This window comes from Mycteria americana, chromosome 1, assembly GCF_035582795.1.
Source record: "Mycteria americana isolate JAX WOST 10 ecotype Jacksonville Zoo and Gardens chromosome 1, USCA_MyAme_1.0, whole genome shotgun sequence".
NCBI classification, from domain to species: domain Eukaryota; kingdom Metazoa; phylum Chordata; class Aves; order Ciconiiformes; family Ciconiidae; genus Mycteria; species Mycteria americana.
Genome location: NC_134365.1, coordinates 126121870 through 126144224, shown reverse-complemented (window position 1 = coordinate 126144224; position 22355 = coordinate 126121870). Strand labels below are relative to the sequence as shown.

Below are 22355 nucleotides of genomic sequence, written 5' to 3'. Positions count from 1 at the left end.
GCCTGCCTGCCTCCAGCCCTTCTGCTGCACCCGGGACGGGCCTGTGCGAAACCGAGCCGGTACCGAGCCGGGCCCAGGCAACAGTACCGAGCCGGGCCCAGGCAACACGTTTACCCGCAGGCAGGGAGTGCCAGCGCCTCCCCCCCGCACCCCGCCGCCCACCCGCTCCGCGGGGCCACGCACCCCGCCGTCGGGCCGGGCCGGAGCGGCGAGCACCGGAGGGGCGTGGCTATTATAGACCCCGCCCCGGGAGGCGCCCATTGGCGACGGCGGCGCGGGGCCCGCCCAGGGGCGGGTCCGGGGCGGGCGGGACGGCGCGGCGCTGTCCGCCCGCCAGAGCCGGAGCCGCCGCCGCCGCCGTCGCCGCGGGAGCGCGGGATGGCGACAGCGGCCGGGACGGGGAGCAGCGCCATGGCCGAGAAATACGACGTGGTCGTGGTCGGGGGCGGCATCTCAGGTGGGTCCGGGGGGCGGCGCGGCCACCGCGTATCTGCCGGCCTTCCCCGGGGCATCACCCCGGCAGCGGTCCCAGAGCCCGTCCTGCGCCGCGGGCGGCGGGGGGCACCGGTGCTCGGGGCCGGGGTGCTGCCGGCTGGGCAGCGCGGGGCCTGGGAGCGGCGGGGCCGGCAGTGGCTCGTCCCCCCGGCTGGCCCTAAGGCTTGGGCGATGGTTAACGAGAGTGTCAGGTCTCCAGGGGCTTCAGATGCACTTGGGGGAAAAGAGGGGAAAAATTATCCAGGCCGCTATTTTAGGACGAATTTGCTTCTTCTTGCGTTGGTTTGTACTTCGTGCTCATCAGAAGGGACTCTGTAGGAAAGCTGACTTTACAATGTCCACAGGTGCAGGAGGACGCAGGGATACGGGCTGGGATTTTTGCATCCCGAGAAAGACGGCATGTTGAAGTTGTGGGGTTTTAGGTGGCTCTCGCAGTGCTGGCAATTGTATTCTTTTGATAAATACTGCAGAAAGACATCTGGGAATATCTGTAAAAACAGGTTAGGTTTTGTTACTGTGAGAAGAGCTGTACTACAGACAGCCGAATTCCCCCGGTGGGATGGGCTCTTCACTCTTTACTAGGAAATACTTCCCAAAATTCGCTTCAGATCTACTGTAACACTACCAAGTGCATTGTGGCCCCTGATCCTCATGCTTAAAAAAAAGAAGTAATTATTCTTGTGGCATCTGATGGTACCTAAGATGAGAATGTTGCTATGTTGGAGAAAATCTGTATTTGGTTTGTCCGTCAGATAAATACTGTGTTAGCAGATTCAGCCAGGTTGCAGTTTTCGGGGAGTCTTTATTTCACTAATGACTTGCAAAAGGCGAGTTATGTGACTGAGTGACTTCAGTGATACTACAACTATTATTGCTATAGGTAAAATTAGTTTTTATTAGAATTGAGAAGGAGTCAGAGGCTTTCCTTTCTGTAATCTGCAGTGAATTAGTGCACGAAACAGCAGACTGTTTGCTTAATTACATTATTTCATTTGCTAAAGCAACAGTATTTGTTTAAATAATTATTTGTGACAATGTAGTTATGTAATTAACCTGTAGTATTGCCGAACAGAAAGAAAGAGTTTGGACCTAGTTTTCCTTGCTTTTTAGTTTTACCGGATGCCTGGCTATTTTCCTGCTAGCACGAGTCATTTGGTCTTCATCCTTAAGGCTTCTGTAATGCTCAGAGTGCCCATAAGGAATTACCCACCGGTACTGTGTGCAGCTGATGGCAATGTGATCTTAATATGGTTTTTAGGGCTCTGAGAAGCATTTCTTCCCTTGAGGGTACCTTGCTCCTCAGGCTTTCCAACCTGTAGCAGTGTTCTGGAAAATGCATCGAGCATTTCTTAGTGGTATCTTGCCTCACTAGTATAAGAATCAGTAAGTTACTTCAGAATGCTTATGCCTTGGACTAAAGCCTGGTGTGGAGTCTGAAATGGAGCCAAGCAGGAAATTTCAAGGCGTTACAGTCCCTGAAAATTTGTCAGTGGCATTAGGAAGACAAATAAACATGTCACAGCACTCTTGGGGTACCGGAACATTTCTCTTGCCAGTGGAAACCCTTATGTCATGCCAGTGGTGTAGACATTGGTGTTTGCCTGTTGCAAATTAGAACAGGCATCATTTTAAGAAAGCAGCCTTAGAAAAATGAACAATAAATGCTTTATTTCATAATTAATCCATCTTTGTAATTCCTAGGTTCGTTTTGCTTTTCATACAGCTTCTCTCTCACTACCGTTCCTGTACCAGTATACCTACACCTCAGTTTTGCAAGAGGTTAGGCAGTGCTACTTTCTGGTCTTAAAAAAAGTAATTTGTATCTAGAATTTTGGTTCTGATGAGACAAATAGTAAAACATGCTCCAGTATGGACAGGGTTTCGCCCTCTACACCTCTCCGACTCCAGTCTTGACTCGATGCTGCTTGTTTCTCTGAAGGTATATTTGCAATTGCCTCGTCTGATAAGATTACTGTCTTCTCTCCTTCTACTATATTTTAAATACTCATTACCTGATGCTTGCAGGAAAGGATAGGAAACTTTGGGATAAACTAGTTCTTTACTAGAAATACATGAAGTATGTATCAGGTATAAGCAAGCTGCTTCTTATATTAAGTGTGAGCTTCCCAGCAGTGAGATTGTTGCTTTTTAAAATATTTGTACAATATTTGCAAAATGAAGCTCAAATCCTGACTGGCACCTCTGGAGACGTCTGTTCCTCAAAGAGAACCATGGTCTTGAGAGCTGGTTTCTGTACAACATAAGGCACGCTTCTCTTCCGTGCCTCTGGCCTCTGCATGTACACGTCTGTACGCGGTCATTCACAGGGACACAGAATCCACTCTGCCTGTAGGAAGCTGCAATCTAGGGATGGAGGGAGCTTCTGCAAAGAGTGCTTCACAGTGGGGAAGCTCTTGGAAGATGACCTTGGCTCTGGTGGCTTCCACCGCTGAGATTTGTCTGCTGTACCCTGTGGAATCATGTTCAAACTGTCCAGACTGCATCAGCAAGTATGTTTGGACCCCTGCAGAGGGGGAGCTGCAGAGCTTGGGCTAGATTCCTCTTTTTACATGGGCATGCATCTTAAAAATGTGGATGGTGCCCAGGAAAGGCCCCAGGCACGTGTTTGTATTATTCTTAATGGATAGTGTCCCCCATAATACAGTTAGTATTAATGATAACATTTTATATTCAAGCATATTAAATAAACTGATGCCTGAAGTTCAAGACTTCTCCCATACCCACAAGGACTTCTTATTTATATGCCTAGAATATTGCTCCTATTTTCTATTTATAGGGGGTTTCTACTGAACTGAAGCGGGTGTTCTGGTTTGGATTGATTTTGACCTTTTTCTTGTGCATTTTGGTTTAGGCTATGTAATTCCCTCGTTTGTTAAACACAGCAAGCTGAAAGCACATGACGTGCCGTGGATGCATGGCTGATTGATTGGCAGGATCATAACCCTGACATCCATCAGACAGTCCTCTGATACTTGGGTTAAGGGGCTATACTAGTTGAGGACTAGGAGATTGTCATCCTCTGTGTGGACTAACTACTGTATTGACGGCTTCCAGAAGTTGTCCCTTTTATGCAGCAAGTCACTGCCATACTTCTCCTGACACATCGTCCCCATCCCAGCTCCATTATCTGCTCCCCCAAGCTAAGGCCATAATTACAGGGAAATTCAGATTTTGACTCCATAGCCCTAGGATGGAGCATACCCGCTTGCTCTGAGATACGAGATGGGTTGTAAGGAGGTCCGGGATGCTCAGTCACTCCTTGGGAACTGCTCATTAACAACTGGACAGCATTAACTGCTTGGAGAGTTTTGACAGAAACCTCAGATATTTCAGCTTTTGAGATCTAGAAAATGGCTGCTGCCTACATGTGACCTATAATTCCTCAAAACTTTCTAACTGACCTTATTGGGGCATATTTTCACATGGATAACAAAATGCGCTATGTTGACTCAAAGGCTACCTCCTTGCCAAATTTCAAGTTGCTGCTAGAACTTCCAAAATAGGGGGGAAAAAAAACAAAGCCATCAGTTTTCAAAATCAAAGAAGAATGTTTGTTTCCTGGAGGTTTAGAAATAGCCAGCCAATTTTGACCAAGATTTTCCAGCAAAAAAGAATCAGCCTGAAAAACACACCCTGAAAATTCAAGCTTAAATAGTTCAAAATTTGGCAAAAAGAGAATGTAAGCAAAACACCCCAGCTTTTTCAGCAGGAAGCTTGGCACACATTCATATGCCAGCCTCACCTTACACATGAATTTTTGGACACTGTAAGCCCAGTTTATCAAAAGAAGGCATGGAGAATTTAGAATGTTTGTCTACATAATGCAAGCCAGAGATGCGTCAGATATGGAGAAGTATGTCCAGAAGCAGGCAAGTCCAAGAGAACTTGTATGCAAATATCTTTGGGAAGAAATTTCAGCACATCATGTTACAAGCACAAAGCACAAGGGAAACACAGCCTTAATTGAAACTTGCACTGAAGATTATCATTCTTTGACATGGATACTTCTTATTTCCAAATAAAACCACATTTGTTCTTAGCTCGAAACAAGGAGATCTCATGGCTCAACAAAACAGATTTGCCAGCCACATGCAGGAAACAGCACTGTTTTCTATTGCACTTATGGAGGGGTCCAAGGGCCACAAATTGTAGGAGAAGCTGGGTTGTAAAAATAGTAGTAATTAGTCTTTATATTGAAATAAAACATATGATATGCTATTAAGGCTTTTTTTTCCCCCTCTCCATGGAAGAGCGCTATGCAACGGCATCTCCTGCTCCACGGCGTGTGATCGACAACCTTGCCACTTGAGCTACCTACGCATTGGCTGTGGTCTCTGAGTGAAATACTGAATAATGAGGAAATGCAGATTTTCCTTGCTTGCTATAATGGCAGCACAACTTATGTTGTATACTACTCTGTTTTGACAGCATGCCAAGCTGCTGGTGGGTGGTAGTGTCAGATAAACTGTCAAAAACACAGTTACTGGTAGAAGATATGATCAGTCCCACCTGTGTAAACCTGGAGTAGTTTTCAGTAGATTTTTTTTTTCTACTGTTACTTCTAAATTTACCCAGAATTTGACCTGTAAGAATGCAATAGCTGGTTCCTAAAATGGATCCTGTGTTTATCTCTTTACATCTGCCCTGTGCTGGGCTCCCGCTGCCTGATTCCTTCCCGCTGTCTTTCTGGATCCAGCAGGAAAGCTGATAATCGGTGATAATATTGTCACTTGGTACCAGAAACTCCTATAAGGCATTTTTGGGGATGCAGCAATAAATAGCAGTGTTTCGCAGAGCTCTCAGTTCCCCATGTACTGCTAGCAAGCTGACTGCCATTATGAGAATAATTTACAGCAGGAACAAAACACTCAGACCCCCGTATAAAGTGTAATGGATGTTATGTACAATACTCGCAAATAAGCAGAAATACCAGTTTCCATTTGCCACCTTCTTCATAATGTGTTCTAATGTTTTGCTACTAAAGATGCAAAACCTTATGACGTGGGGCATGGGTTTTGGTTAAGACGCTCCTTTGTGTTACCCTCAGTGCTAGGTGTTTAGTTTTGGCCAAAATATGGTTGTGATGTGCTCATTATATAACCAGATGTAGAAATATTATTATTTTCTTCATCTTTCGTCATATTATTCATGTGGTTTTCTATGGTAAATGCATCATCTATAAACATTGTCTGACCCAGGGGATAACCTGAATAGTCACAGCTGGTTCTGCTCCTGAATGAAGAATGTGTCAGGTTTGTTTCTGGCAAAAACAAAATGTATACCAGCATGATTCATAGATTAGCAAATTCAGAGCTCCTAAGAGAGCACTGTAAACCTGTGGTTTGTCCTTGAGGAACAGATTTTGCACCATGCCTCAGGCTTAGGTGGAAGGTGTTGGAAGGTAGGAAGGAATACTGCTGTTAGCTAGGTAGGTCTGAAGTCTTAAGAGTGTTATTTACTCCAGCGAGCAAAAGAAATAGCCAAGTAGTTAGGACAGATCTCTAAATATTCTAGCATAACAAAAACAGGCATGGGACAGGCATTATGTCTTTCCCAGGAATACCAATGCTGATGGTCTTGGTATTTGTGGTAATGATGTTGACCACAGTTTTGCAGCAACATTTTTTCACATACATATTTAGCTGTAGATCACCAGTTAACTGACAGGAACTTATTCTGCATATTAACCAAATCAATTATCAATAGTTGGAAAATGTGCATAATTACCTTAGGTGTTTCCGTAAAATAGACGGAATCAAACCATCATCATTTTAACTGGCCCTACTCATTTTAATACGTAAGGGGAAGGAGAAGGAGGTTTTCTAACCCCATGCTTACACCAGTTAACTTTTTTCTGCCTTTGTTTTGGGGGGAGGAAGAGAGAGTTACTCTGGGGAAGAGTTGTTTACTGCAATGGGCTTTGGAGTTGAAAATCACAGCGGGTGTGGACGGAGGAGTGGATTCATCCTTGGGATACAATTCCCTCTTCCTGCCCACTGTGTTTCTGTTAACATTGTCCATGAGAAACTGTCTTTGTACCCTTCAGAACAAGGCTTGCATCTGTTGAAAGCATTTAGACAGTAGCACCATTGAAACCAGTCAGAGTGGCTTGGTCTCAGTTGGACAATGTAGTCTGTAATACAAAATATTTATTCTCTTTTGACTGAAATCTTTGCTGAATCAACTGGATTATTTTTGCTAGAGGGGAAAAAAAGAATTGATGAAAAAAAAATGAAAAACATTTACCTGAAAATGACAAAATAAATAAACGCAACCTCATCCCCAGTATCAAGTATTCTCCAACAAGGATTGTGAAAGAACATATGGAAAGATAACATACAGTTGCTGACAGAGTTAGTGATGACATGGCATTAGGCAACATTGAAGAAGAAATGAATGTAGACTTGTGATCTGTACTGTGTATTCTTGCTGTTTTGTGCAAATTTAAGAGGCTATAATTTAATTAATAAGTTTTTTTCGTTTTCAGTGATAATTTGAAACTTCAAATCCTTAGTCTATGAAGGAAAACAGTTCTTTCATTCTCAGCCTTCTATATGTTGTTGCCCATTCGTGATTTCTCTGGTCAGTCTGATGTAACTGAGTACATTTTAACTATATTTTAAAACTTATTTAAATACCATGGTCTGCACAAAAATTCCAATGAAAAGAAAATTGGGGAGCGGGGAGAAGGAGAAGAAAGAGGTGAGGAAGGGAGATTTTACCCTACAGCCATGGTAGAAATGTTTTGCGTCTCTTATTGACAGGTTCGTGTTTACTTGGCAAAGAGACTTCTGGTTGAATAACGAGAGCTGATTCTAAGGTGACCATTGCCAGATTTAATTACTCAATTGTGTTTGGAAAAAGTTAGGTTTTCCATCAGGGAAACAGTAAAAATAATCACAGCATTAGCATGCTGTTACAGTGGAACTTTAATGAGGATATATCGACAATTGTCTCACTTTACTGATGTATTATGAGAAAAAAAGTTTAAAAATTATTCCCCTGCTAAGATCAGAAAAATGTAGAGATTTTCCAGAAGGATTTTTTTTTCCTTATGTTATTCAGTTAAAGCCTCCTAGAACACTGCAGTAATGGGTTAGTAGCCTTTCACACAATGTAATTATCCCACTCCATGTACAGTAGGGTGGATAACAAGGATTTTACAAAGAAATGTTGTATTAGCCTGATTTTGGTAAACTTTCAGCCCGATAATGGATTCATAAAAGGCAAATGCACTTTGTCGAAGAAGCTAGCAAGTAAGCAAACGACGCACCTAGGAAACCAGCAGTTACCTTTTCAGTACTAACAGGTAATTTTCTCTGCCTTTGTTTTGGTATGCTCAATATGGCACATAGAGAGTGGCCTCAGTTTGAAGGGTTAAAAGGTTGGTGGTATCAGAGTGTCGTCTCTCCCCTTCACTGCCCTTCCTTACCCTGCATGGGTACTGCCCTTGCATGTTTTGGAGATGCTCAGCATACATCACGTAAGAAGTGCTGTCTCTGGGAAGGGTGCTGGTGATTTTTGCTTCTGATCAAGGTGTATCATCAGTGAATCTGTTTGATGTACTGGATTTACAGAGCCTAGATTTTGACCAGTAGAATCACTGCACTATTACTACAGAATTACTGTCACACGTCCCATAAAGTAACTTTTTTTCAAACTTTTTTGTGCTGCAGAACTCGTATCTGCTCCTACACCCTGTATCAACCCCAGTATTGAGGCAACCTGGAATTACTCTCATAAACACTAGTCTTACAAATGCTTCCCTACGAAACAGGGAAACGTTTCCCACATTATGGGGCTCGGCTGGGAATCAAACTCGGGTCTCTTAAGTCCCAGTCTTGTGCACTACCTGTAGAGTTGAACCTTTCTCTCTTATGAGGTAGAGACATGCTTTGTTCTATTTTCCATCAGGCTACGTACAAAATTCAGTATTGTTCAGCATCTCTATGTTTCAGCCATGGTGTGTGTCTGGTAGTCTGCAGATTGGCATAAATTCATCTTAGTTTCTATTTTTTTTTTTTTTTTAAACTGTATATCCAGTGTTTTGATGCACTTGAAACTACTTTGCTTGATAGGATTATGACAATTTTCTGAACTGAAAGCAGTGGCAGTATGATCTGTAGCAGCAGCAATTCTGAGTCCTTAATAGCACTGCCAAGTCAATAGGAGTAGAGCTTTCCTGCATGGCATCTTCAGACGGGGGGAGCTTGGTGTGAGATTGCCATAGAAACCCTTGTGGAGGATGTGTAAGTCATCTCGCCTTGTTTATTCTCATCTAATAACAAGTGAATTTCTACATAGCCAGATACTTCAAATGAGGCATGGTTTTGGCAGGCTCCTTTCATCTTTCTGAGGCCAGTAGTATATTTCTAATTCATAGGATTAGGGTGATATCTGGAAGGAGCACGGCCAGTAATTTGGGGTGGTTTGCAGCTTTATCTCTAGGCTACACTTGGAGGAGGTGGAGGAGGCAATGGGGCACAATGGCGGCCTCGGCAGTGACAGCCACGTCTGTGCTGCAGTCATGCAGCCACACGCAGGCGTGGTTTAAAATGCCGCGCCTGAGTCTTCGCTGCGGCCTGAGAGGTCACGGCCCGGCGCTCGGTTTGGCCTGGTGTGGGTGCTCGCCGCACACTGTGGAGATCCACAAAATGACAGGACATCGTGGCTGGTGTCAGAGCCCACGCGTGGCCGAGGGCCATGGCTCCAGAGCAGCGCTCGCGTTGCGGGAGGCCCCTGTGGTATGAAGGTCCTGTCCTCCCCCTTGGCAGCTCCTGGAAGGTGGGCGATGTCCTCTGGGGAAGTAGCGGAGATGTTGGAGAGGAGGCGAGAGGCTAGCTCCGTGCAGCCGAAGGGGTGCTGAGCAGGCAGAGATGGGGCAAGGAACTGGAAAGGAGAAGGTCTCGTTCATTCCTCTCTCATTCTCACCCCATCGATCAAACAGAAATAAATGGTCGCTTCTCTGGTGTCCAGTCCTGTAGAGGGTACTGGAACAGCGACAAAAGTCTTGAAAATTCAAGTTATGGAGAAGATAAAGGGAAAATACGCAATCTATTTGGAGGTTAATTGTGTATCAAAAGCACGTGGGCTTCATGACCTGTGGGATGCTTAAGACATACCTGTGGAAACACCTGTATCTGGTGCACGTCGGTCACACCAGAAAGGAGCTAAACAGTTGGGTTCAATAGACAGCTACATAGAGATACCCCGTGTGTGGGTGTTGTTGCTAGTCCTCCATTTTAAAAGAAAATGGTTTCCATGCTTTAAACAAATGAATGTGTAGTAACAATCTTTAATCAACATATTTTGCATTGTTTTTATTTCTGAGTCAGGCCCCCTTCCAGTTGCCAGTAAGCCATCACTGTCCCAATGTATCTCTTGCCCTTTCCCAGTCTGAAGCCTTTTTTTTTTTTTTTTTGGATCAGTGTCTACAGGGACACTTGGGTTAACAATAATGAAACTAAAAACCTGTAAGGCTGGAGCGAAAGAAGTACAGTGTAACAACAAACAGGTTGGAGAAACTCAGTCACATTACCACATGTTCTTCATCCTTTAGCAGTCCTTCTTTATTTGGATATATCATATAATTAAGCTATAAACCAGTAGTAAGCATAACTTCCAACCCAGGCCAGTGCAACCATCATTCTTCCTAAACAGCTGTGGCGTGAATATAGCTATAGTATACAGCATGAAATGATGGTCTTAGGCGCTGAGGATTTGCATACAATTTCTTTTCATACCTAGGCCAGATTTTTTACTGCTTCACGTTCCGTAGGATAACACATGAATGCACTGTGCATTTTTTCAAGACTTGTATATCATAGAATCATAGAATCATAGAATGGTTTGGGTTGGAAGGGACCTTAAAGATCATCTAGTTCCAACCCCCCTTCCATGGTCAGGGACACCTTCCACTAGACCAGGTTGCTCAAAGCCCCATCCAGCCTGCCCTTGAACGCTTCCAGGGATGGGGCATCCACAACTTCTCTGGGCAACCTGTTCCAATGCCTCGCCACCCTCATAGTGAAGAATTTCTTCCTTATATCTAATCTAAATCCTACCCCCTTTTAGTTTAAAGCCATTACCCCTTGTCCTATCACTACATGCCCTTGTAAAAAGTCCCTCTCCAGCTTTCTTGTAGGCCCCCTTCAGGTACTGGAAGGCTGCTGTAAGGTCTCCCTGGAGCCTTCTCTTCTTCAGGCTGAACAACCCCAACTCTCTCAGCCTGTCTTCATAGGAGAGGTGCTCCAGCCCTCGGATCATCTTCGTGGCCCTCCTCTGGACTCACTCCAACAGGTCCATGTCTTATGTTGGGGGCCCCAGAGCTGAAATATCTACAGTAAACTTTCTTACAAAGAATTACCCACTCATGCCTGAGTGTCCAGGGGTATTTACACAGAATAGAGAAATTCAACCTTTTGTTTTATATATGTAGGAAATCCACTTTTTTGTGACAAAAAACACTGTATATTTTGAAAAATCATTTTCCTCATATAAAACCCAGAAATATTTGTAAGAAAATACTGCAGTTTGTGTTTCCAACATTATAGACTTGTGTCTTCTGTGTTTGTGTTGAGGAAGAAGAGAACACCATCACCAAAAGGATTAAAGAATTAACATTGTAAAATGTTCTCTGTAGACTTTCATGAAGGAAAAAAATAATCAAAAACTACTGAAAGAAATTGGATCAATTTATAAGATGTTCACTTCACTGACAAATGGCTTGCATTTTTAAAAATTAGAATATTAAATAGATGGAAGAATTAAGTATACTTCTGCTCCAGCAGCAATCTAAAGAATATGGTGCAAGGATGTAAAGTTATTTTTAGATGAGTATGGAGATCGTGTATATAATTTTTGTCAATGTAAGACATTTGCACTTCCTCAGTTCTGGTTTCCAGTGAATGGTGTTCCCCTTCCCCATTAAAAGATTATGTGCACAGAAGTTTATGGGCTATTCTGTATTGTCCTCAGAATAAAGAAATACACTTAACACTGCCCAGAACGGTTCCTCTCCTCTGGTCTTTTCAGATGTGCATTCCTTGTAGGCTCATGAACAGTTGCTTGTAATCACATTTCGAGGTAGTGTAATAAACATGAATATAATATTATTATTCCTTACTGCAGGGTATCTTGGAAGTTCTGATCAATAAGGCTGGCTTTCCTATACTTAAGGAGGGGAAACAACTCCAAAGAAACAATGCTTCAGTGCCGAATTGGCCTGCAGGGCAATGGGATAATCTGATTTCACAAACTCATGATTGCTTTTTACAATTTCAGCTTGCATTTGTCAAAAGCAAAGAGAACTCCTGTCCTATTGAATTTCCAGTTGTCTCTAGTGCCTCCATCACGAAGTCCCATAATTAGATTATTTTTGCTGAGACCATAACTCCTTTTATAAAGTATCTGCATACAGCCTGTTTGATTGCCATGGTCAAACGCTATTGCTTAAAATGAATCTTGACAGAGAAGCAGACTTTCTTTCTGGATGTGAATGAGGACAATGGATAGCAATAGAGTGGAGAGTTGATGAGTGAGAGAACTTGGAAACCTACCTTGCTGGAACACACCTATTTAGTATATTATTATTTCTATCACTTTAGTGCTGCAAGCCCCGCAAGCTGGGTTCTGCCTTTCTATGCATTGCACAAATGAAGAGTAAGGTGTGTGTCCCTTAATAATTGAGACTTTACTGTTTTTAAAATGCCAAAATGCTAACCTGAAGGAGGAAACTTCAGTCTGTGAATGCTACTTATGGAGATGCTTATAACATGCAGCTAAGCAGCAGCCACATGATTTCTGTGGTAAGACACCATGGAAAGTTTCTGACTTCTCTCAGGAATTTTTGAAAACAGTATTGAAATCTCTGACCTTGAAGCTTTGGTTCAGTTTTTGACCATTAAGGTGGCTGATTGCTGCCACTTGCTTTAAAGCGCTTTCTCTTTTTCTGGTAGGTTTGTCAGCTGCCAAATTGCTGTCTGAGTCTGGGGTCAGCGTGGTGGTTCTTGAAGCCCGGAACAGAGTTGGAGGAAGGACATTCACTATCAGGGTAAGTGCTTCATGAGATGCTGGACTCTCATTTGTGCTGTTCTACCACGTGGCAAATGTCACTCCTATCTTCAAGAAGGGCAAGAAGGAGGACCCAGGGAACTACAGGCTGATCAGCCTCAACTCAGTCCCTGGGAAGGTGATAGAGCAACTAATCCTGGACACCATTTCCAGGCACATGAAGGACAAGAAAGTCATCAGTCAGCATGAATTCACCAAGAGGAAGTCATGCTTGACCAAGCTGATAGCCTTCTATGATGAAATGACTGGCTTGGTAGGTGAGGGAAGAACAGTGGATATTGTCTACCTGAACTTCACTAATTCAACACTGTCTCCCATAAGACCCTCACAGGCTGATGAAGTAGGGGCTGGTTGAGCAGACAGTGAGATGGACTGACAACTGGCTGAACAGCCTGGTCCAGAGGATGGTGATCAGTGGTACGAGGTCTAGTTGGAGGCCAGTAACTTGTGGTGTACCCCAGGGGTCAATACTGGGTCCGATCCTGTTCAACATCTTCATTAATGATCTGGGTGATGAAGGGACTGGAGCATGTCTCTTATGAGGAGAGGCTGAGAGAGCTGGCACTGTTTAGCCTGGAGAAGAGAAGGCTGAGCAGGGGTCTCATCAGTGTATAGAAGAGAGGGAAGGAAGGGTGCAAAGAAGATGGAGGCAGGCTCTTTTCAGTGGTGCCCAGTGGCAGGGCAAGAGGCAATGGGCAAAAACTGAGACACAGGGGGTTCAAACCATCTGAACATTAGGAAACACTTTTTTAATGTGAGGGTGACCGAGCGCTGGCACAGGTTGCCCAGGGAGGCTGTGGCTTCTCCCTCCTTGGAGATATTCAAAAGCTGTCTGGATGCAGTCCTGGGCAAATGGCTCTAGGTGCCCTTGCTAGAGCAGGAGGGGTTGGACCAGATGACCTCCAGAGGTCTCTTCTGACCTCAACCATTCTGTGATTCTGCAGGGCCAGATGACCTCCAGAGGTCTCTTCTGACCTCAACCATTCTGTGATTCTGCTGGGCTTGACATCATTAGCCAGGGGGAAGAGGGGGAGTAGAGTTCCCAAAGAAGACAGGTGTCTCAAGTTGCCATCACTTTTGTCAAGTGATAGAGCTCTGTTCAGACAGGTTACATTGCAATATATGCCAGTGGGCTTCTCCTGACAGGAGTTGCTTTAAAATTGGCCTGGAAGCAACTCTGAGAGCCATCAAATGGGATTTGGGTGCCTAACCAGAAGTGTGTAGTGCCATTCTAGCTGCCCTAGGATACCTTGCCTGACCTCCAGCTGCAGGTCTTCTGTGGGTTGTGAGTCAACTTTATCAGCCTTGCACAGAAGTCTTGGATACCTTGGGCTGTCTAAAATGGTGTTAAACATCTGTATTAAGGTAATTGAATTCCACCCACATAGTCCATACCCTTTGTCCATGGCAGGATCTGCTCTGCCTTTAACATTACAGAGGGAAACTATCATCTGAGACTGTGAGCGTCAAAGCATTTCTCCTCTCATTCCCATCTCACTTTGCATACTGTAACAGGCATGATAACTAAGAGCCCTATAAGAAGCAGCCTGAGCAGGGCCAGACATCATTACAGCTCAGACACACATTTTAACACGGCTTAAAATTATCTGAAATAATACTCCTGCTTCTAAAAACGGACCATGTCTCGATTGCCATTAAAAAGAAGACGAAAGAATGACAAGTCACCTGTGGCGCAGGGTAATGTAATACAGACATTACCTCTGCTTCCCACCCTGGAAGTAAGGGACATTTAAATTAGGTCAGATGCCATTGCGGGGGAACCAGAGATAAACAGTGGTGTTTCAGCAGAAATCATTGTTCGTGAAACATAAAGCATAAACACCATCCTTCTGTGACACTGAGAATGCCTAGCTTAAAATGCTCACTATAAACAATGTTAAAAAGAGTTAGTATCTTGGGAAATCAGCCTGCTTGTAATAGTATGCGTCCCTGAAACTTTTTGCTTTCTTCCTGCTTCCCAAGTGAGCGCGATGCTGGTCTGAGGGGTGTGCGGAGCACCTTCGGTGGCAGGCATGGCTGGGGGCTGCTAGCCAGAGCACGCCGGCCTGGAGCCAAGGTGTGCCGTGCTGGAAAAGAGATTACTCTCCTTGAATAGTGCAGTGCAGTGCTCAGCATCTACAGCATTAGGTCTAAGCAGGTATCTACAGAGAGAAAACAAGCCTTGGTGCTGGAGATGATTTCAACTTACAAATGTTTTGCAAAGACAAGAAAGTAACATGAATTCTGAAAAAGTGAGGTTAGACTTAGCCAAAGTATTGATTTGGTCGGATATTTCTTCATATTCTCATGTCTTTTGTGAGACTAAAAAGCCAATACTGAACGCTATAGTGAAATTTAAAAAAGAGTTAAACCCAATTGCACACATGTACATGACAGAGTGAAGACACTGTGATCTCTGTGTTTCTGTCATTACAGAGCTCAATACTACCTACTTTTAAGTCAGTCAGTACACATTTTCTCCTGTGCATATAGTTGCAGTGCTAGTCAGTATGGAATAATTCTTTCTACTTCTAGATGTTTGTATTGAGGAGCTTCCTGCACAGCTTCTGATTCCTGTATTCTTTCTTTTGACAGAACAGTCAAGTTAATTACGTAGATGTTGGTGGATCGTATGTGGGACCTACCCAAAACCGGATTCTCCGACTGGCAAAAGAACTGGGTATTGAGACCTATAAAGTGAATGTTGAGGGTCATACAATCCATTATAAGGGGGTACGTATTGCATCTTTCACATTTTACCTACCCGCTACACACTGGTATCATGCTGTGATGGTGAGTTGTCCAGGTAGGGATTTGTGCTCTCCTGGCTATAGGTGTGCCCCTCATCTTCATTAAAGATGTTCCAGGAACCCAAGCACCTGGGGTATTTTCTAGATGATAGAAAATGTGTTAGCAAAGAGATGATTTGATATTAAAGGATCGTTGCCCCCGAAATTAAATATTAATCTGAAAGATAGATGTGTTCAGCTTCTTGGGCTAATACGCTGTCAGCCGTGGGCCAGCTGCTGCCTTTCAGATTTGAAAAGTATGACTAAAACTTTTCTCCTTGTGTCTCATCTGCTATTTCTGTCAGCTGATGGCTGTCAGGGAGCATGTCGCCGGGGCCAGACAGGAAGGTCTCTTCCCAAGGGCATTTCTCCAAAGTCCGCAATGCTGTGCAGTTTGTCAGAAGCGAGAGGGAGAGTGTTTTGAGGAATGACTAAACGTGGCTTTAGATTTTGTTGTGACAGTCATTCAATTCTATATAATCCCCAGCATCCTCAGATTAAGAGTTTTTTGGTCTTTTGTTTACTGTACTAATCAGTTCAGTTTGGCTCTTTCTGAAGGTTTCCAGGATGCTGCTTGGATTGAGTTAGGGGAAAGTGGGGAAATGGTTTATCTTAGCAGCAGAAGCAGCCAAGGGAAAGTGGAAATCCCCAGAGGGATTTAATGAACTTCTTTGCTCAGAAATGAATTTTTCCCATATGTGTGTGGAAAAATTCCATGTACTGCAAGCTTTAAAAACCACGTTGCTTCATGTGGGCAAGTCTCCTTTGTAGTTACAGTTTATTTGAAAAATCCAAATATGTAACTATTGTTTATCTTTTTGTTTGTTTGTTCATTCTTCCCCATCAGTTAGCACGGTAGCGTGGACTGCTTTGATATCAATCAGGAATTTGTTTGTATCCTGTCGTCGTAAATCTGTAACTTCAAACTGTAGATTTTGTTACGAGCCCCAGACTTTATTTCCAGCCAAATTGCTCTGTGGCTACTGTCCCAGAATTAATCAAGAATGCTTTAGGACTGAGAAAAGGCAGATGTGCTGGAGTACTCCCTTCCCAGAAGGGGCAGATAGCTTTTTATTCTTACAGAGGTCCTTGAAGGTCACGCTGTGCTCCGTTTTCACCCTCTGTTTAGTAGAAGACCCTAGAAAGTAAAGGCGTTAGGGCCTTGGCGTGGTATTAACCTTCTCATATAACTGCAGTTCTCTAATATCTGGCTGCAGCACCCAGCTCTGGTATATGTAACATTAGTAAATAAGGACTGCTTTTGCTTATTTGTTTGCTTATGATTTTCAGAGCAAGGTAACACTTGACAGAAGATAAGCACTTGTATGCAATGCTTCACATTGGCCATCTAGTCTTTCCTTTCCTTCGCCTAGCTTTAGGATTAAGAGATTAGGGTGCAGCAAGTAAGTCTGTGACTAAGCCTGTGCAGGTTGCCGTAAATCTGCAGTTCGGACATGGGAGTCACAGGCAGTCCACAGCACTGCAATGCTTGCAAGGCTAGACCTGCCGGAGGTATTGAGCAGGGAAGGATGCCCACCTGAGGGCTCACACCATACAGAGCCACTGCTGTAGCCACGCGTGGCGTGCACGGCCCAAGGGCAATAGCAACCCCTGCTCTGGGGCACAAGGGGTGCTCCTCCTGTGCTTCCTGACACGTAGCTCATCCTCAGCACAGAGGGCAGGAGCCAGACATGCCTTTCTCAAGACTGGCAAAATTGTCTGCTCCTCTTGCACATATTGAAACTTGGAGTGGTGTCACAGCTGGGGAGGCTTGGGCTTAATTCCTGGTGTTGCGGCTACAAGCCACAGCGTAGCCCTGGGCAGGGAAAAGACAGACCTTGCAGAGCACATCTCTCTCTGCTGCCTTCTTTCTAGCCACTGAACTACCGTGCTTGGGGATATTGTTTCGCTTGGATTGGTGTGGGGTAACTAATCCAGGCAGCAGCAGGACTCAAATCAGAGGTCTGCAGGAAAGCGTTTGACACACCAGGAAATGAAAAGAAAGTTAGATAAACTCTGTGGGTCAGTCAAGCAGCCTTGTGTTAACATGGGAGCAAAGCCAGTAGGTTATTTGCCTTTCAGTTAAGAAAACAGTAGTTCTCAAAATAATACACCCAGAACACTATAAACTTGTTTAAAAATGGAATATTTTAAGACCTAGCCTGCTTGCAGTGAGCTCCTCTGTGAAACATGCAGCCAGAGCTCTCTGCCTAGTAGGGAGGCAATATTAAAAATAAACGAATAACTTACCGGCCTCAGGTTATTTGGGCTAGATTTATTCCCTGCTGTGGAAATACTTGTGCAAGAAGGAGAACTGAAAAACTGATGTGGCTAATGTTGTTTGGCTAATGCTCTCTGATGGGCAATGGGAGTTTCTTTCCTGGAATTTGTTAGAATTGGGCTTTCCTCCGATCAGCTCCCACCTTTTATAGGTTCAGTCCCCCAGTGCAAGGAGTTAGTGTGTCTGTGAACTATTTCAGGCTCTCTGAATTCAGTCTCTTCCAGGTCTGTTAGCACAGTTGTATTTTTCTGACTTTTCCTGCCCTTGGTCTCCAGTCTTACTGAAATTACAGTTTTTTGCATGCTGAAGAGAGCAACAAGTAATGCAACTTTAGCCTGTTAATTATCAGTTGGCATTTCATAGTTCTCAGGGCATAAAATATGTTTTCCCATTGATCTTCCTGGGCTATGCCATTGACCGAAGATATGGGGATAATAATATTTTCAGATCAGTAATGAAAGGATAGTTCTTTTTTCAAATAGCAGATAAATGAATACTGATGTGATACAGGTCATACCAGTGTCTGAAGTCATAAGATTTCTTGATCAATCCTCAGCGGTTTGTGGTTATGATGATCTAAAGCTAGTATAGAGGTGGAAAATTCAGAGGAAAATATTAGGTAGCCAGGCAGCGGGCAGGTTCTCTCACCAATTACCTGACCTGCAGCAAATAGGATAGTTTGGGAGTTCCTGAAGCTGTAGCTGTTGAACACGGTAGAGTTAATACTGGGAGATGGAAAAGCTGTTTTGGCACAAACCTCATAGAGTTACTGAGAGAGACTTTTCTTGGGCTGTTGTTTCCAGCAATATAAGGAATAGATTTGGCTGAAAACAAGAGGAGGAGAGAAGCCTTAGAAGAAGTTACTTGTTTTACTTTCTTTTTAAATAAGTGCTTCTTTTTTTGAGTTAAGTAAGCCAAGGATAGGTATTTGCAAGTTACAGCTCTCAGTGCAAGTGCAGTCACTTATCGAAAAGCTGTGTGAAAAGAGGTCTTACTAAACAGTGGAAAACTTTGGGAAGTTTTCCCTGCTACTCCTGAACGGCGGGCTTATCTTGTCCCGTTGTCCCCTTGCAATATTGACGTGACAGAACTTCAGTAATAACTTATCTTCACCTGTTGTTGGGTGGCCTGGCAGCATTGCTCCTCACTTCTGCTTAAGGGCAGGATTATTGGTGTTAAAGCACGTCAGGGAAGACACATTGATGGCACCTGCATTCCTGACCAGAATAAAAAGTCTAGCCATAAATGAACTTTGAAGGAGCAGTATTTGATGATCTTTTGGAAAAAAAAAAAAAAGTTGTGCAATAAGAAGAAAATTATTAGCAATTTATTACTGCTCCGTATCAGGATTTCCTTGTTTGATACAGCTGTAGCATGCAGTATATCACTTTGCATGCATTTTTTGGTCCTCTTTTCTGTGGCTGAACACACAGTGCTTCAAACTGGCAGTGAGAAATCGTGCTCAAGGAAAAGGAAGAGGCAGAGTTGTGCAGAGGATTCCCTTGCTGGTAGTTCACAGGAACATTTTCTCTGTTCTTGCCATGGCAGAAGTGTGTTTTGCATACACACGTGCACCAGGAGAAGGCTGGAGCAGCATCCCCCACCCACCTTCCTCCAACATAACTCTCTAAAACAGGAAGAAACAGGGATAAAAGAAAGAAAAAAAGTACACAAGAATAAGATTACAGACCCAGAAATCCAGAAGTAACCAACCACCACCAGAGGCATCCTGGTGACTTGAAAAGAAAACTCAACATTTGTTGGAAATTTAGAAAACAACGCCTTTAAGCACTGGGATCTGAAGCTGAACTAAGTGCTGAGATCATAACCTTGTGCTTTGCTAGGCCCGGAGCAGAGATTACTCTGTCTAGACCAAAGAGGAGAGCGTTTTTGCTGCTGCCCTCACTGGAGATGGGGAGGAGGTAAGGCATAGTGGGCTGCGGGCCCGGCCAGCCACTGGAGCTGGGGCACCGCTGCAGCCGTCCTCTGGCGAGAGAGGGACCAAGCAGTGCTGGCCATAGCAAGACTTCTGTCCCCTACCCATGTACTCTTCTCTCCTCCGTTTTACCTGCCCTGGGGATGACAAAAGTTGACCAAAATGTGGGAGTTCGGCTTTTTTACTGCTTTTACCAAGTCTGAAAGCTCACTATGGTCTCCAAGTTTCATCTTGCACCTTTTATCTTTGTTACGATCTTTGCAGAAAAATGTTCTGAAGAATATCAGAAATCCATATGTATTTACACACACATACACAATTATCAGTGGTGAAGACTGATAAATTCTGTCGCGCTGAGTGTGGGGAAGGGGCGTTTGGCTCCTGCTTCATGTGCCCCTGTCCCTGGGTCACCATCTCACGCATTTGCGGCACTGCAGCCTCTCACTTGGTCTGTGACTCCCACCTGCCAGGTGCAATAGGCTGGCATGGTATACATTGCACTGAAAAGCATATTGCACACAGCTTAGCGCCACAGCTCCTACCTGTCATGGTCCAGCGTGTTCGCTGCATCCTGCCATGTAACCTCATGCAAACTTTTGACACACCTGGAAGAGCAAACATTTAAGAGGTCTGATGAGAAATTTGCTGTTGAGTTACATGGGGGAAGGTTCAAAACAATTTAATAGGAGAAAATGTTGCCTGCTCAGTCAGTTCATCTTTCAGATTAAAGTTATCACAAAGAACCAGCTGCTGTTAGATTGTTTTGCTTATCATTATATCGCAGGATTATCTGAAACAGTCTGTATTGCTGTTGCAGCTATGTGTCATACACATTGTAAGTACTGATACCATTTTTGCAAGTGTGTGAAATTTTTCTTCCTGCAGCCAAAATCTTTCTTTTTGGCAATTTTTTTTTTTTTTAGGCTAGGTTTCCCCAGGTACTTGTCATAATAAAGAGGTATGTTTGCTTTTTATAGGTGAGGTGCTTAGATAGTTTAAAATGCATGCAATTTTAGACCCATGCAAATTTTAGGATACACATTTCAGCAGGCAGGCAAACGTTAGCTTCATTCATATGTAATAATGAAGAATGCTTAGGTACAAGGAATATTACCTGCTTGGCCATTGCTTGAGTCTCCTTAGCCCAGAATTTGACAAGCTGCTCAGTACAAATGTATCCCTCCCCATCCCCTCTGAATAAAAACAAAAAAAGTGTTATTGTCCTTTTTAATGTCAGCCCAACTGTTGTTTCCCCTCACACTTAGCTTCATGCATTCCATTGCTTACATGCATGTGCAGGGGGAAAAAAAAAAAAGGAAAAAGAATAGGTCTTTTGGGGCAAAAGGTCAACCGTGTGATGACTGAGAATTTTGTGTTCTTGAGTAATGAAGATATACTCTGTTGTGTTTCAGTTGCTTATGTTCTTATGTGTATTTTAGGGAAAGTCACGCTATTTCACAGGTATTTCCCCTTCAACATGGAATCCCTTAGTTTATCTGGATTACAATAACTTCTGGAGGACCATGGACAAGCTGGGAAAAGAGGTAGGCTGCGTAAATTGCATGTTTCCTGCAATGCTCATGTCACCATGAGTAAATCTGGTTTTGTTTTGTTTTGTTTCTGGCAGGCTTTTTTATTGCTTCTTTAATATAAAAAAAAAGAAGCATCCATCAGGAAAGATATCTAATTGCCCAGGAACTATCAGGAGTAACAGGGCTTCCTCACTGAGAGGGGGTTGGACTACATGGCCTTTAAAAGTCCCTTTCAACCCAAACCATTCTATGATTCTATGAGAGGATACAAAAAGATCTGGAGGTGTCTAACATATCTGAAAAAAATGAGGTTGAACCTCAGTGTATGTACTTTCTCATGCCAGGGAAAACCACTCCGAGAGCTGGGAGATGAGAAGGGTTTTTCCCCTTCCCCTATGACAGCCTTTTTGGATAAGGATGATTGTTTTTTGTAGCTGCCTAAGCTGGGCGCCAGTTTGGCTTCATAGTAAATTTATTTCTAAAATTCTTAAACAGTAAATGCCTTCAAAATTCAAGCAGTACAACTGCAGATCTTCCTGTGTGCAAAAAGTAGCCCCTGGAGCGTCATGCTGTCTTTCAAATATTTATCAGTTGCTTTACAACCTGGCTACAAACCAGGGGCCCTACCTTAGAATAACCTTCAAGCATAACTGACTGTATTCCTGCAAAGTTCATCGGGCTTATGTGGTTTTGCAGAATCAAATTTGTACATGGTACTACACATTTTTTTGTCAAATAATATATATTTTTTAAAGATTCAAATATACGGTAGTGTCCTCCCATGTCATGGTACTCACGTGCAATGGATTATTATTAAGAATTTAACTGTCTAAAAATAATGTAATAGTCTAGACATTTTTGCTCCCTCTGTAGTTAACAGAGATACTCAGGGGCCTTCAGATACCCATCTTGTAACTGACTGAACGTCTGACTGGAGAAAGAATTTTTCCCTCAGCTGTTAGAGGACACCAAGACGACTAAATTAGAGTAGACACCTCACTTCTGGATGGCTAAAGGCCAGACGAGTCCCAGTATATGGATATAGTTCACTGGTCAGACAAAGCCAGATTTGGTGGTTATGGTACAATTCATGCCCAAAGGTGTGAATTGAAACTATTCCATTTAGTGAATTTATTCCAAATTTACAGCCACATGCAGGGGGCAAAAGCAACTCCTGGCCAACATATCAATCAACTCTGTGCTACTAACTAGCTATGACCAGGCAGTGA

The 22355-nt window shown here is 43.6% G+C and overlaps 1 protein-coding gene across 2 annotated transcripts in view; it reads left to right on the top strand.

The window, feature by feature from the left end:
- The first annotated feature begins 323 nt into the window (after nt 1–323).
- LOC142418369 (amine oxidase [flavin-containing] A-like) overlaps nt 324–22355 on the top strand; it is a 37644-nt gene continuing 15612 nt past the window's right edge. Inside the window, exons 1-4 of one of the 2 annotated variants that reach the window (XM_075520124.1) lie at nt 324–457; nt 12474–12568; nt 15184–15321; nt 21034–21138. In XM_075520124.1, coding sequence (XP_075376239.1) covers nt 379–457; nt 12474–12568; nt 15184–15321; nt 21034–21138 — 417 coding nt within the window. In that variant the 5' untranslated portion in view covers nt 324–378. Of the gene's footprint in view, nt 458–12473; nt 12569–15183; nt 15322–21033; nt 21139–22355 lie in introns of those variants that run through there. The other variant, XM_075520134.1, reaches the window with a different exon arrangement.